At 37.2% G+C, this 13965-nt stretch overlaps 2 protein-coding genes across 2 annotated transcripts in view; one reads left to right on the forward strand and one right to left on the reverse strand.

The window, feature by feature from the left end:
* The window catches only part of ak5 (adenylate kinase 5), a 91630-nt gene extending 83198 nt beyond the window's left edge, over nt 1-8432 (reverse strand). Inside the window, exons 1-3 of the mRNA XM_042496988.2 lie at nt 8092-8432; nt 4823-5009; nt 440-607 (exon numbers count right to left, since the gene is read on the reverse strand). Of these exons, the coding sequence (XP_042352922.2) occupies nt 440-607; nt 4823-5009; nt 8092-8151 (415 nt within the window). The 5' untranslated portion in view covers nt 8152-8432. The remainder of the gene's footprint in view (nt 1-439; nt 608-4822; nt 5010-8091) is intronic.
* Nucleotides 8433-12674: 4242 nt separating this feature from the next.
* Nucleotides 12675-13965, forward strand: part of pigk (phosphatidylinositol glycan anchor biosynthesis, class K) — a 37848-nt gene continuing 36557 nt past the window's right edge. Inside the window, exons 1-3 of the mRNA XM_042497803.2 lie at nt 12675-12815; nt 13002-13055; nt 13129-13220. Of these exons, the coding sequence (XP_042353737.1) occupies nt 12750-12815; nt 13002-13055; nt 13129-13220 (212 nt within the window). The 5' untranslated portion in view covers nt 12675-12749. The remainder of the gene's footprint in view (nt 12816-13001; nt 13056-13128; nt 13221-13965) is intronic.

Consider the following 13965-nt stretch of genomic DNA (forward strand, 5'->3'; position numbering starts at 1 on the left):
TGCCTAACGCAGTGAGTGACATGTAACAAGATCTCCCCGCTGATACCAACAGAGAGAGGCGGGGCTGCGTTCAAAATACCAGGAAAAACAAACTGCTAGTGAGCACACACACACACACACACACACTGACTTTTAGATTCCCTTCCAGGCCATTTATTTTTAGATCATCAGTGAGGCAAATATAAACTCTATATTTTTGTTGAGCTTTTATATAAATGGAAAAAGCTCTCATCTGAGGCTGTAAATAGACACACTGATCACAGTGTTTTTCAATGTTTACACATCAAAGGATCTCGTCTTATCAAATGGAAAACATCATTCAGCAGGAATCCAGCTCTACAGCATCAGATCAGACAACATTTTTATCTCAAACTTTCCTTATTCATGTGTTATGTAAGAGATATTTATAGTGTTTGTGTTTGGTGTACTGGTCCTTTACCGATAACGAGGATGACTTTGGGTCGCGGTCTGGATGGATCAAACACCTCGTACTCCTCGATGAGCTCCGCCGTCTCCGACAAGTCTGAGTCGCTCTCGATGGAAAACTGGCTGATGGGGGGGAGACGGTCATAACGTCTGTAGGGGAAATTGGGACTGTCGGGCAACACTGTCACACACACAGACACACACACACACACAGAAAGATAAAGATGAGAATCAATATGTCTGCTTTTCTTTGGTTCATTGATGAAGAAGTATTTTTTTCCAGAGCCTGAACTTCACCATTAAAATATCTCAAATGTCCTAATTACCTGTCAGTCAGTTTAAAGGGGAACTACACCAATTTTCAGAATTCATATGTAATTGCTACAGTGTAAGACAGTCCAAAAATATTAGTAAACATGAAGAACTCTCCCAAATAAAATAACTGGAGTGTTAAAACTCAAATTTGTGATGTCATAGGGTATTAGGTTTGGAGCATTTTTGTGCAGTTTGAAAGGAGCTTAAGGAGCATCTCCAGATGCAAGAGCTACAATTTAGTCAAAATGAATCCTTCATTCACCAAGTTCGATGTAAAAAAACATGCCGTTATTCCTCACTGTCTCTCTCTGCCTGCTGGCCGCCGGCTGTTTACAGTCCTGTAACTTCTCCCTCCACCACTAGGTGTCATGGTGTCTTTCAGCTCAGCTGCCTGTTCCACCAGTAGATACCAGAGACTGGTGGTGCATGCTGTGCACTACATACAGTGAATTTAATAGAAAGAGGAGCACCTGCATTTATGACAATATTAAAAAAATATAGCTTTTGGATTTCTAAATACCCTGGTATCCTGTAATACCGTGATAAAAGCCTTCTCCAGACTTAACACCCCATAACATCTCAAGCTCAACACTTACTTCTCTGGTTTTTGGTTTTAAGAGAGAGTAGCTCATGTTCACAAATACTGATTGAACTGTCCTAAGTGGTCATGGAAATAACATTGAAATCTATAACTGAAAATGAGCCAAACTGGATAAACTGGCACATTCACGGAAATGTCTCTTAATGTGCACTGTCCCTTTAATCTCAAACTGTAATTTTCGTGGTGTTCCCCTTTAAAAGTGCACGTCACATTATTTCATGCGCTCCAAATCCCATTTCAGAACAAAAAAAGTCATGCCCGTTTTAACAATCAAACGGTAAATCTGAAATAAAACGGTCTTCAATACTTCATCCAGTTTGGTAATTATACAGCTGTCTCAGCTGATGAAAGCATTGATTATAACACTTTTACTCAACACAGAAGTCATTACTGAATGCTGTTCCAAGTGAGCAGAGCTGCTATAACTGTCTTGCAGAAGCAATATTGACTCTTTGCACTGTATTATGAGCATGAGAATTGTACTGACTGTGCATTACAATGACAATACATGCACTTGAGATAGATCTAGACGTTCAGCTGAATCTGAAGGGAACAGAGATGCTAATTTGCACAGTTTAGCACAACACACAGAGGGCTGCAAATTACAACTAACTCCTGAATCTAAAGGCTTACTTATGCCCTTTAAACATTTATAATACACTGAGGTCAAGATGGGAGTATTTTAGGCGGTGAGGGCAGCTTGTCCTTCCAGCAAACATTTTAAAAACATGGCAGATTTGAGCTTAAGCTTTCAGCCAAGAGGGGAACAGTGGGACACGGGAATCTCTATCCCTGATTAGGCTGCAGTTCCCGGCAGCTACACGCTGCAGCTGGCAAAGTTTTCAGGCATCTTTACCGACATATTAAGAGGAGTGAGATGAATCTGAATTTCTCAAAGCAGTCCGCCTTGGACACTTTTTGACTTTCCAGATTTTTTTTCTACCAAAAAAATATCTGTTTATGCTTGCATTGTCGTGTAAAGTAAGTGATGCTCCTCTCTTCCATGTTGTGGTCATGGTAGTTCCTGTGAACATTGCTGCCACGCACTTCATCAAACAAAGACATGATTATATGAATTTATAATAAAGCTAAATAAACCATGCATGTGCAAAATGTCATTAGCATATGAGAGCAGTAGGATGCAAATTCAAAATAAGTTTTGCATCTTCCTGCAGTGACTGGAAACAACAGCTGGAATCTATATAAACGGACCTGTGTCCCTGTGCATGTAAATGATTAACAACATCTCTCTTTGACCCTTTGAAAACTGAACAAATCGGCTTGATTTCTTTCAAAAACATGGGAGGAGGGCAACCAATGAGCAACTTGTCAAGGAATGACCAAAGAATTAGCAAAACATTAGTAAAAAACATACAAGATTACCCAGAAAAAAAGTGTTAAAAATTAAAAACGTGTATTCTGTAATGTGCTTTGAATATATAATTCTAATGATCATAAATATAGTTTCCCTATTTTTTGTGATAATTTTCTAATATTTGTCTAACTCTATCCTTTTTTGAAACATTAAATTTCAGTCTATTTTCTCGTCAATTTGCTCATTGAATTTTCCCATGTTTTTGAAGAGAATTAAACCTTTTTGCTCAGGTTTCAAAGGTTTAAATACTTGTGAAAGGTGTCTAAATGCAGCAAGAAAGGTATCTGAAGAAAAACAGATGTGCATCAAAGGGTTAACTGTGGGGCAACAGGTCTGCGAAGGCAGCACATGTTCTAGGCTGAGATCTGCACTCTGGGTCCTGTTTTCGTTGGTTTGACAGATTTGGAGGCAGCAGCAGTGGTTGCATCTAAACTTTGGGATGTGTTTGTGGGCGTGCTGGTGTCTCAGCAAACGCTCCCGGCACTTTTTTGTAAACAACATCCATCTGAGAGTGTCGATGCACGCAGCTGTGCTTCACACTGTAGCTGCAGAAAGAAAGCCTCCCATCTCCCCACACTCGAAAAGTCTTCTACAGCTAAGAGTTAACGGGGCTCATGAGGGTACAGTGGTACAGTACAGATGTCAACACCCGCTCCTGTTCAAACGTGATTATGAGTGTGTAGGAGAGGAAGATGCTCTGCTGCCAGCATCCTTGGAAAGAAGTCAAAAAATATATATGCTGGCTCTTAGCAGCAAAGAGGTTGTACAAAAAAAAAAACAGTATACTGGAATACATGTTGTATGTTGTATAAACGATGCCCTTAAACTTCTTGCGAAATTACATATCTATCATTTAAAACAAACTAAATCAGGAAATCTTAACATTTAAAGGGATACTCAGTTTTTATAAGTGGGGTTATAAAAGGTATTTATTTTTAGACAGTATATTACAACCAGTAGATGTCAGTCGGCGTGGCCCCAGTTTGGTCGCACCTAAAACAAAATCATTTTAAGTGTAGGCTAATATTTAGAGTCACAGCAGCCGCATACATGTTTCTCTCTAGGATTTTAGGACATTTCTTGTATTTTAGGATGTTTCGAGGATTCTAGGGACATTTTTCGGATTTTAAGACTTTTATCTGATTTCAGGACATTTCTAGGATTTTGGGAAGTTTCTAGGATTTTAGAAAGTTTCCAGAATTTTAGGACATTTCTCAGATCTTTGGACAGTTCTTGGATTTTAGGATGTTTTTAGGATTCTAGAGATGCATCTCGAATTTCAAGACATTTCTCAGATTTTAAGACATTTCTAGGATTTCTGCACATTTCTAGGGTTTTAGGACATTTCTTGAATTTTAGGATGTTTTGAGGATTCTAGGGACATTTTTCAGATTTTAAGACGTTTATCTGATTTCAGGACATTTCTTGGATTTTAGGACTTTTCCAGGATTTTGGGACATTTCTCAGATCTTTGGACAGTTTGGGATTTTAGGATGTTTCTAGGATTCTAGAGATTCTTCTTGGATTTCAAGACGTTTCTCAGATTTTAGAACATTTGTGGGATTTTGGGCGTTTTTAGGATTTTAGGACGTTTCTAAGATTTTAGCACATTTCTAGGATTCTAGGGATGTTTTTTGGATGTTGATACATTGCTCTGATTTAAAGATTTTTCTTAGCTTTTAGGACATTTCTACAATTTGGGGAGGTTTGCAGGATTTTAGGATGTGTCTAGAATTTCAGTACATTTCTAGGATTTTAGGACATTTCTAGGATTCTAGGAAATTTCTACAATTTTTGGACATTTCTAGGATTTTCGGAGGTTTTTAGGTTTTTAGGACATTAGGGGCTTAGCTGTGTTGCAGGGGATCTTCAGTGGCACTTTTGCATAAACAAGCTCTATTTTGATGCTGTTTTATGCACTCTAACTGTATACTAAAAGTGCAAAAGAAATTCCCACTGTGAACCACTTTATTTTTGTCGTGAACCAGAAAACTCCAAATTATTGTTGATGAATTTCCTGTCAATTGATTAATAATTTAACATTCCCTTATTCTTTCAGCTCTAATGTGTTTTTCTGTACTGTACAACCAGCATCCACCGCTCACCATTTCTGAAGAGGGACCTGCGTGACTGGCCACCGTTGAGAGGGGGAAGTGACTTCTTCTCCTGGCCTACAAAGGTATCCCACCGCACCTTGTCTGGCCCTCCGAGCTCCCTGGCTTTCTTCAGACAGCCCTCCAAGTAGTCGATGGGGTCGTCGGGCCGGTAGTACATCAAACCTGTCAGCAGGCTCTGGAGAAAACAATGGAGGCGGATGTGATGAGGTACAGAGAGAAAGTAAAGAGGGAGGGGATGTGTGTGTTCTGGCATCACTACATCTTTGTTATGATGTGCTGCGGTGGTGGAGAGCAGCTCACGTTTTAATGAGGTGAAGTTTTGAAGCACAGATCTTGGTTGCCTTGCTTTGGCTCCACCGTGGGGGAAACAAAAAACATCTAATTTTGTCAGAAGCCCATGAAATTGGACTCAGGTCATCTGGGTTTATTTGCTGGACTGTTATTATTGTCGGGGAGGGACGCCAACCTCTGTGATTAATGTGAGAATGGACTCCACGCCAAAAAACACAAGTCAAGTGTATGTTTGTGTGACATTTGTCCCCGACGACCCTGAACGATTTAAAACAATGCCCTCCTCTGGGACTTCCTCCTTCATCATCCCCACCCTCCTCACTCACGACTCCCTTCGCCAGCAGCAGCTTGAAAACACAAAGCTGCTCCAAACTGAAAACAATGAGATGTACTCATTTGGCTGATTGATAATAATACACTTTCAAAGCAGTAAGAATTACAGTGCAGTGATGATGATGATGATGATGATGATGATGATGATGTGTCACTTTGCCGCTTAGTGTAATTTGAACGGGCCGTAAATAAACAAGCAGTGATTGCTTGCATACATTAGCTGAACTGCAGTTGGGATTGAGTCTAATTAAGAGGATGAGCCAATTTACTTTCCCCTCAGGAAAATGAACAATACTTCATTATTATACTTCTGTCTATGCTGCTTAATAGAGACTTCACACTTATCTTTATTGGCGTTTATAGCCTGTTTTACCTTTTTAGGTATAATATTCCTACAGAGAATTCATTAATTTTTCATGTTTTTGCACCTTCTCATAAAGTATTTTTGTGTCTGTCTGCCACTAGCTATCACTACCACTACCACGAGTCAACATTGAGGGGACACACATGGGGTTTGGGGTCCTCTACCAAAAATCTTTGAGCTTCAAACACTTATTTACATATGGTATTTGGAGATCCTCGGCCAGTAAATTTTGAGAATCATACACTGCTGTAATTTTATCAAAACAGAAGCCCTATGCTTTATTCTATGCTTTATTATTATTATTTTTTTATTATTATTATTCATGTGCTCTTAATATTAAGGAAGCCGTGTCCCCTGTGTCCCACCTGAAATCTACCTATGAACATGAGCATATAGCTAATACTTCTTTTTGCACCATATGATCTAATTCTCTTCTGCAATAACGATATTATGGATTTTTAATGTTTTTCTTTATTTTGTTTTTTAAATTTTTCATTGTATACATTTATGTTATTATATCCATCTGAATGAATATACTACTACTACTACTACTACTACTACTAATAATAATAATAATAATAATAATAGTAACAATATTAATTCATCTCAAATTTTGCAAAGGAGAGGAGGACAGCAGTGGCATCGTTAGGCCTATAGGCGGCCCAGGCTTCAGTCCTGAGTGTTTTATAAACAGCCCCACATCTAAATATACAGGCTATATATTTCTTATTATTCAGAATGGACCTGAATCTAATAATCTGTTCTACTTGAATAAATGTACTTCATTACGTTACATCACTTTTAAGATAAATACAATTTTTTCTCCGGTTGCTGCTCCAGTTTTAGCGTTTCTGTATTATTGCAATCTGTTGCACATGAATGCATCTGCATATTGTTTTCACATATTAGTTTCTGCATATCACAGCGCAATGAGATTTATTTGAAATTTTAAAGCTCTCACTCAGCATTGTATGATTTATTCCAGAGCTGGTTGGCCATCTTTAACCTTTCGAAGGCTCAGTCACTGGTTCTTGCTCATTTATGAAGCCATAAATTCCCTTCTCACATTTGCAGTGGACTGAACACAGATCTGATTGTAGCTTCGGTCTGAGATCTCAATATTGAGTCTCGGTGTCTGTTCCTGGTGAACGGACTGAGCTGGGGAGGAGAGCTTTTATGTGCTCTGCTCCCTCACTTGGGCGTGAACCTTCAAAAAGATATAAAACCACAAAAACTGGTCTCTGCCTGATTTTAAAGCTCACAAGAACAACAGTGGATGAACTGGTTGGTACTTGTCAGGCATGTTTCAATATTTTGACATGTTACTGTATATCTTCTATGTTTTTTTTTTTTTTGTGGTTGTTGTCCATAACTTTTCTTATGCAGCAATCATGGCCAGGTCTCCCATTAAAAAAGAGCTCAGTGATCTCAACGGGACTTACCTGGTTAAACATGGATTAAATGAAAAAACAAACATGCATTTAACTATTTTTCCAACTCCAATCAATAAATGATGTCCTGAATGATAGTTAGTATTCTGCAATCAACATGAATTACAAATACTAATATTTCTTTCTTCTCACAATTCATAATAAAAGAGAAATATAATATAAATAATAATAATAATAATAATAGTAATAATAATATAAAAAGAAATATGGAAAAGAAAAATGTGAGGGAAGGATCCCATTGGACCCCCTTGGAAGATCTGGGCTAAGCCTCTGATGTCTTTGAATTGTGGAAACGCCCCTGGTGAGGGACAAATGCACATATTCTAAATGTTTAGGGCTGAATATATGATATAATATATGAATAAGTGGCTAATATTGATTTAGCAATATTATTTGTATGTATTGTATGTTTTTCTCTGCAAGTCACATTACTCATTTTCATTTTTCAGCATAATTGAATGCTATTTTTAGCTAAGAACATCTTAATTAATTATTATATAATAATTATAAGAATTCGTGTCAAATTTTGCAGAGGGCGGGAGTCTGTTTGCTTTAATTACCGTTTGACTCCTGTGATTACATATTACGAAATAAACAGTTTTAGTTAGTAGTTTTTAAAAGATTATTCAGTGGGGTTTCTCTTTCAAATCACTATTTTAATCAATAATGCTTTCACAGACGCGCGTGTTCGCACCTCCATCACCAGTAACGAGATGTACTTATCGCGCAGAGATCTTAGCCTTCCTTCACCGATGAGTCTTTGTTTTAAAAAAAATGACAAATCATCTCATCCCCACGAAGCTCACACCATTTCTCACCTCAAATAGTTGAGGTATCTCCCGCCGCGCGAGGTACTCCTTGGCATCGTTGGTATTCATTTCCAGTCGGATTTCCTGTGAAATCACAACTTGTCCGGAGCGTGTTTTGCGTCTTCAGATGTGTCCGTGCCGTCGGGTAATCTCTCTGGTGAACAGCCGAGCTCCGCGCAGTTTCCCCTCAGCGCATTTTGCCTCGCGTGCGGACTTTACAACTGGATTCCTGCAGGCGATGCCACCGCGCCACCTTCCTCCTCCTCGGTGATGCGGGTGCGTGGCTCGTCCTCCTACCGCGCGCCGCTTCCAGCAGCACGCACCATGTGTGCCCTGACGTTGGCACAGAGGTTGCGCGCTGTGCCAAATAACGCACGCGCCGCCTCTGTTTGGCGTATTAAGCACGGTTACTGTCAGCCCAGAAACTTGGTGGCGATATTGATACAAAACGGACTAATAATGATAGACGTGGACATAGGTGTAGATTTTGGGGGGCACGCAAGGGGACATCCGCCTAAATATTTGAAACATGCATGTCTTTAAGGCTCACAGAAACAGTGACTTCTTTTAACTTCTTCTTTTAACTTCTTATTTTTATGTGATGTTGTCTTTTTTATTTTTTATTTCTTTTACCTTTTTAATTTATGTTTAAATCTATAACAACCACTAACATATTACCAGAGATCTGGACCACCAAAACTGCAGTTTATTTCTGCTGTAAAGTTGGGCATTTTAACGTGGAGGTCAATGGGGACTGTCTCTGTTTTGTAGACAGCCTCAAGTGGACATTTGAGGAACTGAAGTTTTGGCACTTTCACACTGGCTTCATTTTTCAACCTCAGAAACTGCCACCTGACAGCGAGAATGGACCGTATACTCCGAACATTGCCTGGTTTCTCTCAGTGTTTTCTCCAACATCTTTCCCAATCCATCGTCAGACTTTATACCCAATGACATCACAAATGTGAGCTTTTGGACTTCAGGTTTTGAATTTGGGAGAATTGTTTTTGTTTACCGATATATTTGGACTGTATTGGACCACGGGAATAACTGATTTTTTTTTAATGGTTGAGGTTCCCTTTTAACCCTTTTAAACCTGGAGCGACATTACTTTTCTCGTGCTGCTTTCAGATTTCCCTCACAAGTATTTTAAGCTGTGAACCTGGAGCAGATTAGTGTGATTTCTTTAAAAACACGAAGAAAAAATGGAATAAGCAACTTGGTATAAAAAAGCTCCACAAATTGCGAGGAATAAGTACATATAGGGGATTTTTTAAAAGAAAAAAAAGCTAGGAAGCTAGAGAAAACTGTAATTATAACTGTTATAATTAAGTATTTAAAATTATGTTGCTGTGTTATTAGAATTTTCAAACAGTTTCCAAATCTTGATTGCTTTTTTTTTCACCTTTTTTTTCTTTCCTTTTTCAGGTAATTTTCTTGTACTATTTTACTAATTCTTCTTTGGTTGCTCATTACCTTTTTCTAATTGTATTTTTTTTTTTAAAGAAATCAAGCCAATTTGCCCAAGTTTCAAATGGTCATGTTTTGGTAACTCCTCCCTGAGAAATAAATGCAACATAGGATGGCAACCCCAAATATTTCCCTGCGGGAGTCACAGACAAACTAAAACAATGAAACCCTTCAGTGCGGCTAAATATAGCTGGATCTATGTGTTTGGCTGCAGGTCACCACTTCAGTTGCATAACGACGTATATCTTTAGTTTGGGTCATGCATGTAAGCAAACAGTTCAAAAGTTGAATTCCACTGCATCAACCCTTTTTTAGGCAACACAGGAATAGGCCGCTGGTTTGTCCTGCTGGATTTGATCCTTATAGGCCGCTAATCCGCTTGACAACTGGACAGCTGACTGTAAGTCTCCTTGTTGGTTATATCAGAGAACAACTTTAGGGACTGAGAGATCCAACAAACACTATCAGTGATGGCTGTTGGTGCATAGAGATACTTATTTGCCTTTTATTTTTTAAACGAAAATGTACTTTTGTTGAATTGATAGATACAAAAGTGAGTTTTAAAAAGGACATTCTTGTATGTCTTTTTGGTATCGTTGAGTGTACTCGAAATGGACATTTTGTCAGTTTTGATGCAATAGTTTAAATAATAAATGTCAACAATTGTACTTCATGTGCAGACAATTGAAGATTTTCAACCAATTTTTTTTTATTTTTATATTTTTTACTTGGAGTAAAGTAACTCAATTACATGTAACACAGTTAATGCAATGGCTTTAGTTTTGCTAAAAGTAAAACAAAAATCTTTGCAATAATACAAAATATTTCTTTCTAGTTATATAAAATTTTGGCTCATGCCAAGCTAAAAATATGAATTAGTGAAAGGATTGTTTCAAGCAGAAATCATGACTTATTTATTTAAATGTGCATTGGCTTAATTTAGATTTTTACATTTTTTTATTTAACTGTACCTGAAAAACTTAGTTTGTTCAAACTTTTCATTTGTGGGAAAAAATTAAAAAAAAAAACATGTAAAAAGCTGATGCAGTTTTTTAAAACTTTCATCCAAAGTCTCACATTTTTCAGTGTAGAAATTTATGATCTCTATCTGAATAACATTTCATGCGCGGCCATGAATCACTGCTGAGGACAAAACAGCCTGACAGGGAAATGCTAATTTATGGATTGAAAATGGAATAATGATTAGATTTATACAACAAGAACTGTTTTGTTGGAGAGCTGCCCTTGTCTTTTTTTTCATTTCCTAATAAGATGCATGAGGGGGGCATTGCTATGATGAGAAAGAGAACGATGCTGCAGGTCAAAAAACAGCAGAAATAAGAGTTGTTTGGAGGATTGAAGTGGATGCCAGACCTGTAAAGGCGCTCTGCTGGTGTGTGTGTCAAAACTGGTACTTGTTGCAGCTTTTCCGACCTTCTGCTCGCTGCAGTGCAACGTTACATTAGAATTACATGAAGGGTTTGTTTTTTTCATTTTCATTGCTCCACCTTTTACTGCAGGGCTCCCAGAGGCTTCTTCAGCAATAACATCACATGCATTTTGACATCTGCTGCCTGTGATATACATGTCACCTCTCATTACGAAGACCCTCACCAATGAACTGGAGAGGGCATTTAAATATGAAGCTGTCAGCATCACTTGATGTCTAATCTGCTTTTTTTTTCTTCATAAAACCGAATAATGATTCGCTGAATTAAACATGCAGTCATTCGTGTAGGCCCTTAAGTGTTTTACTTAAAAAAGAAATGCCACATAATGCAAAAGCAAGAAACCCAGAAGCAACACCAAACAAAACATAAAACCACAATGAAACATGCAGAAATAAAACATGATTCAACCCCTAAATGGTGAGCAACAAGGGAAAAAAAGACTATCCCCTCCTTTTTTGTTACGAAAAGTTCACAAGCTGCGTCATATGATAACCACATTCTTCTAGTAGTCACTCCCAGCAATCTCATCAGCACTTATCCACCAATATGAAGTGAATTAAAACAATTAAAATGTTATATTATTCCACATTTTTTACAAAGAAATTGCAGATCACAAGAAAAAAGGCTTTCATTCATAAATTATGTTCAATTTTGCATTTTAATTAACATTTTTGTTATTCAAAAGAAATCGAAAGGACTCTAACTGATCAAGACTCATAGCACTTCATGACCCAAAAATAGCAAAAGAAATAGTAAAAAGTTGAAAAAAACCCACATGAAATTGGCAGAAAAGAAAATAAACAAAAACAAACAAGCAAAAAACTTGGAAAAATGTTCATAATTCTATAACATATTTCTAAAAATATAATAATGAATTATAATTTTGGTTTTCTGCAGTATGTGTTATTATTTCTTACCAAGTTGCTTATTGCCTTTTATTTCTCATATTTTTGAAAGAAATTAAACAAATTGTTGCACAAATAAAGTGCTGTTGGTTTTAAATGGTTTAAAAACTTATATGAAATGCCTTCCCCGATTTGCACCACTCCCTCCCATCTCTTAAATAGTGAACAGTCCCTTAATATTTAGTACTTGTCAGTGACATCTGTACATAGAAACGGTGTACCAGCTCATGACACATCTTGGCATATGACTCAGAGGCAGAGCAGCCCACTGAGACCTCCACATGCCCTTTTCCTACCAGTTAAAAATGAATGTTTTTTAGATAGATTGTAGATGTTTTGTTACACCTGTTCAGAAAAGCGATTACAAGGAAATGGCTCCAGCCCGATGCCCCATCAGTAGAGAACTGGCATGATATAATTCATGAAATTTTTCAAATGGAAATAATGACCTTTTAAAATAGGCTTCAGGATTATGAATATGAATATGAAGAAATTCTTTAGTTTGAATATGATTCAACCCTCTGTTTTTACTTCTATTCATTTATCTCAAACTCATAACACCCATGTTCTATTTTTTTCTTATATTTTTATTTTGCTCTTTTGTTTTGTTTTTATGCTGTGTTTTAAAACTCTTTAAATGTAAAAAATCTGTGAAGTTACCTAATTAGAGGTGACTGTATAATAACTTTTGTGTAGCAAAACCAAATAAACAACAAAAAAAAAAGTTATTTTGGTCTACCCACCGAAGGTTTTATTGTGAAATCTCCTCAACCGGAAGTACTCCCTGGGCGGAGCCACCGGTTTTCACTTCCTGGATGTGCACAGCTGACAGTGCTGCACGATGAAAATACTCACTTTATTGAGCCTTTTTTGCACCTATTTATCAGCGAACAGCTTAAATATCGAAGTGAGTGTTTATTCTTTCGTACGCATCAATGAATATCGCGCAAAGTCGCTCGTTTCATTTTGAATTTTATCCGAAACGCCGTTAATGTTAGCTTCCTGTGCTAGCATGCTAGCCAGTGAGTCTGGAGTCGAAACTAGATATTAAAAAATACATTAATTTATCAATTTTCCTCCACTTCTTTCTTAGGACAGCGCGGGGCAATTCTTTAGCAGCGGTCACACTAACAACTGGGCTGTACTGGTGAGTTTTTATTCATATAAAGGACATATTTATCTTGAGTTCATGCTAACTGATGGTGTGCATCATCACATAGGTGTGTACATCCAGATTCTGGTTCAACTACCGACATGTGGCCAACACTCTGTCCGTGTACAGGAGTGTCAAGAGGCTGGGCATCCCTGACAGGTAACCGGGGTACAGTGTTTGTCCTTATTGTGTCATCTGTAGATATTTACCTTGTGGTCATATTAACCCTTTGAAACCTGGTTGACATCACCTTTCTTGCCTTTCACAAGGTTTTTGACCCTTTGAGACCTTAAAAACTGGTCTGATTTTTTTCAAAAACATGGTAAAAAGAGGGAAATGACCAACTTTGTAAGACAGGTCCCAAAATTAGCAAAAAAAAAAAAAAAAGTAAAAGGTGACAAGAAAATTATCTTAGTATTAGCCTTAATAAAAAGGTGAAAAAATTATCAAGAAAACACCTATATATCATTTTAATAATTTCATATTTAAAATTATGTTAGAAAAAATATTAAAAAAACAGATATTAAAAAAATGTATCATATGCACTTTAGATGATTTTCTTTGTTTCTGTTTTCCCTTTTTGCTTATTTTTTAGGTTATTTTCTTTTTTAACATTTGGTTTGTTATGTTTTTCGTTTTTCTTCTATAAAAAAAAAACAACAAATCTGTGGCCCATATCTTTTTTAAGCTGATGTTACCTTCTCCCTATGTTTTTGAAAGAAATTAAATCAAGTTGCTCTGGTTTCGAAGGGTTAATTAAGAGGTACAGATAGGCAAGTTTGGTGTTATAGCACATTTCAGGGCAATTTTTAAATGCTCTATACTAAACATTAGAAGCATAGAGACTTTGTGCAAAACAAACGCATCATAGAAGGAGATATAATGTAATTGTAAACTCAATTGA

The sequence above is a fragment of the Plectropomus leopardus genome, chromosome 12, assembly GCF_026936395.1.
Source record: "Plectropomus leopardus strain MGB_pleo_1.0 chromosome 12, ASM2693639v1, whole genome shotgun sequence".
Classification (NCBI taxonomy): domain Eukaryota; kingdom Metazoa; phylum Chordata; class Actinopteri; order Perciformes; family Serranidae; genus Plectropomus; species Plectropomus leopardus.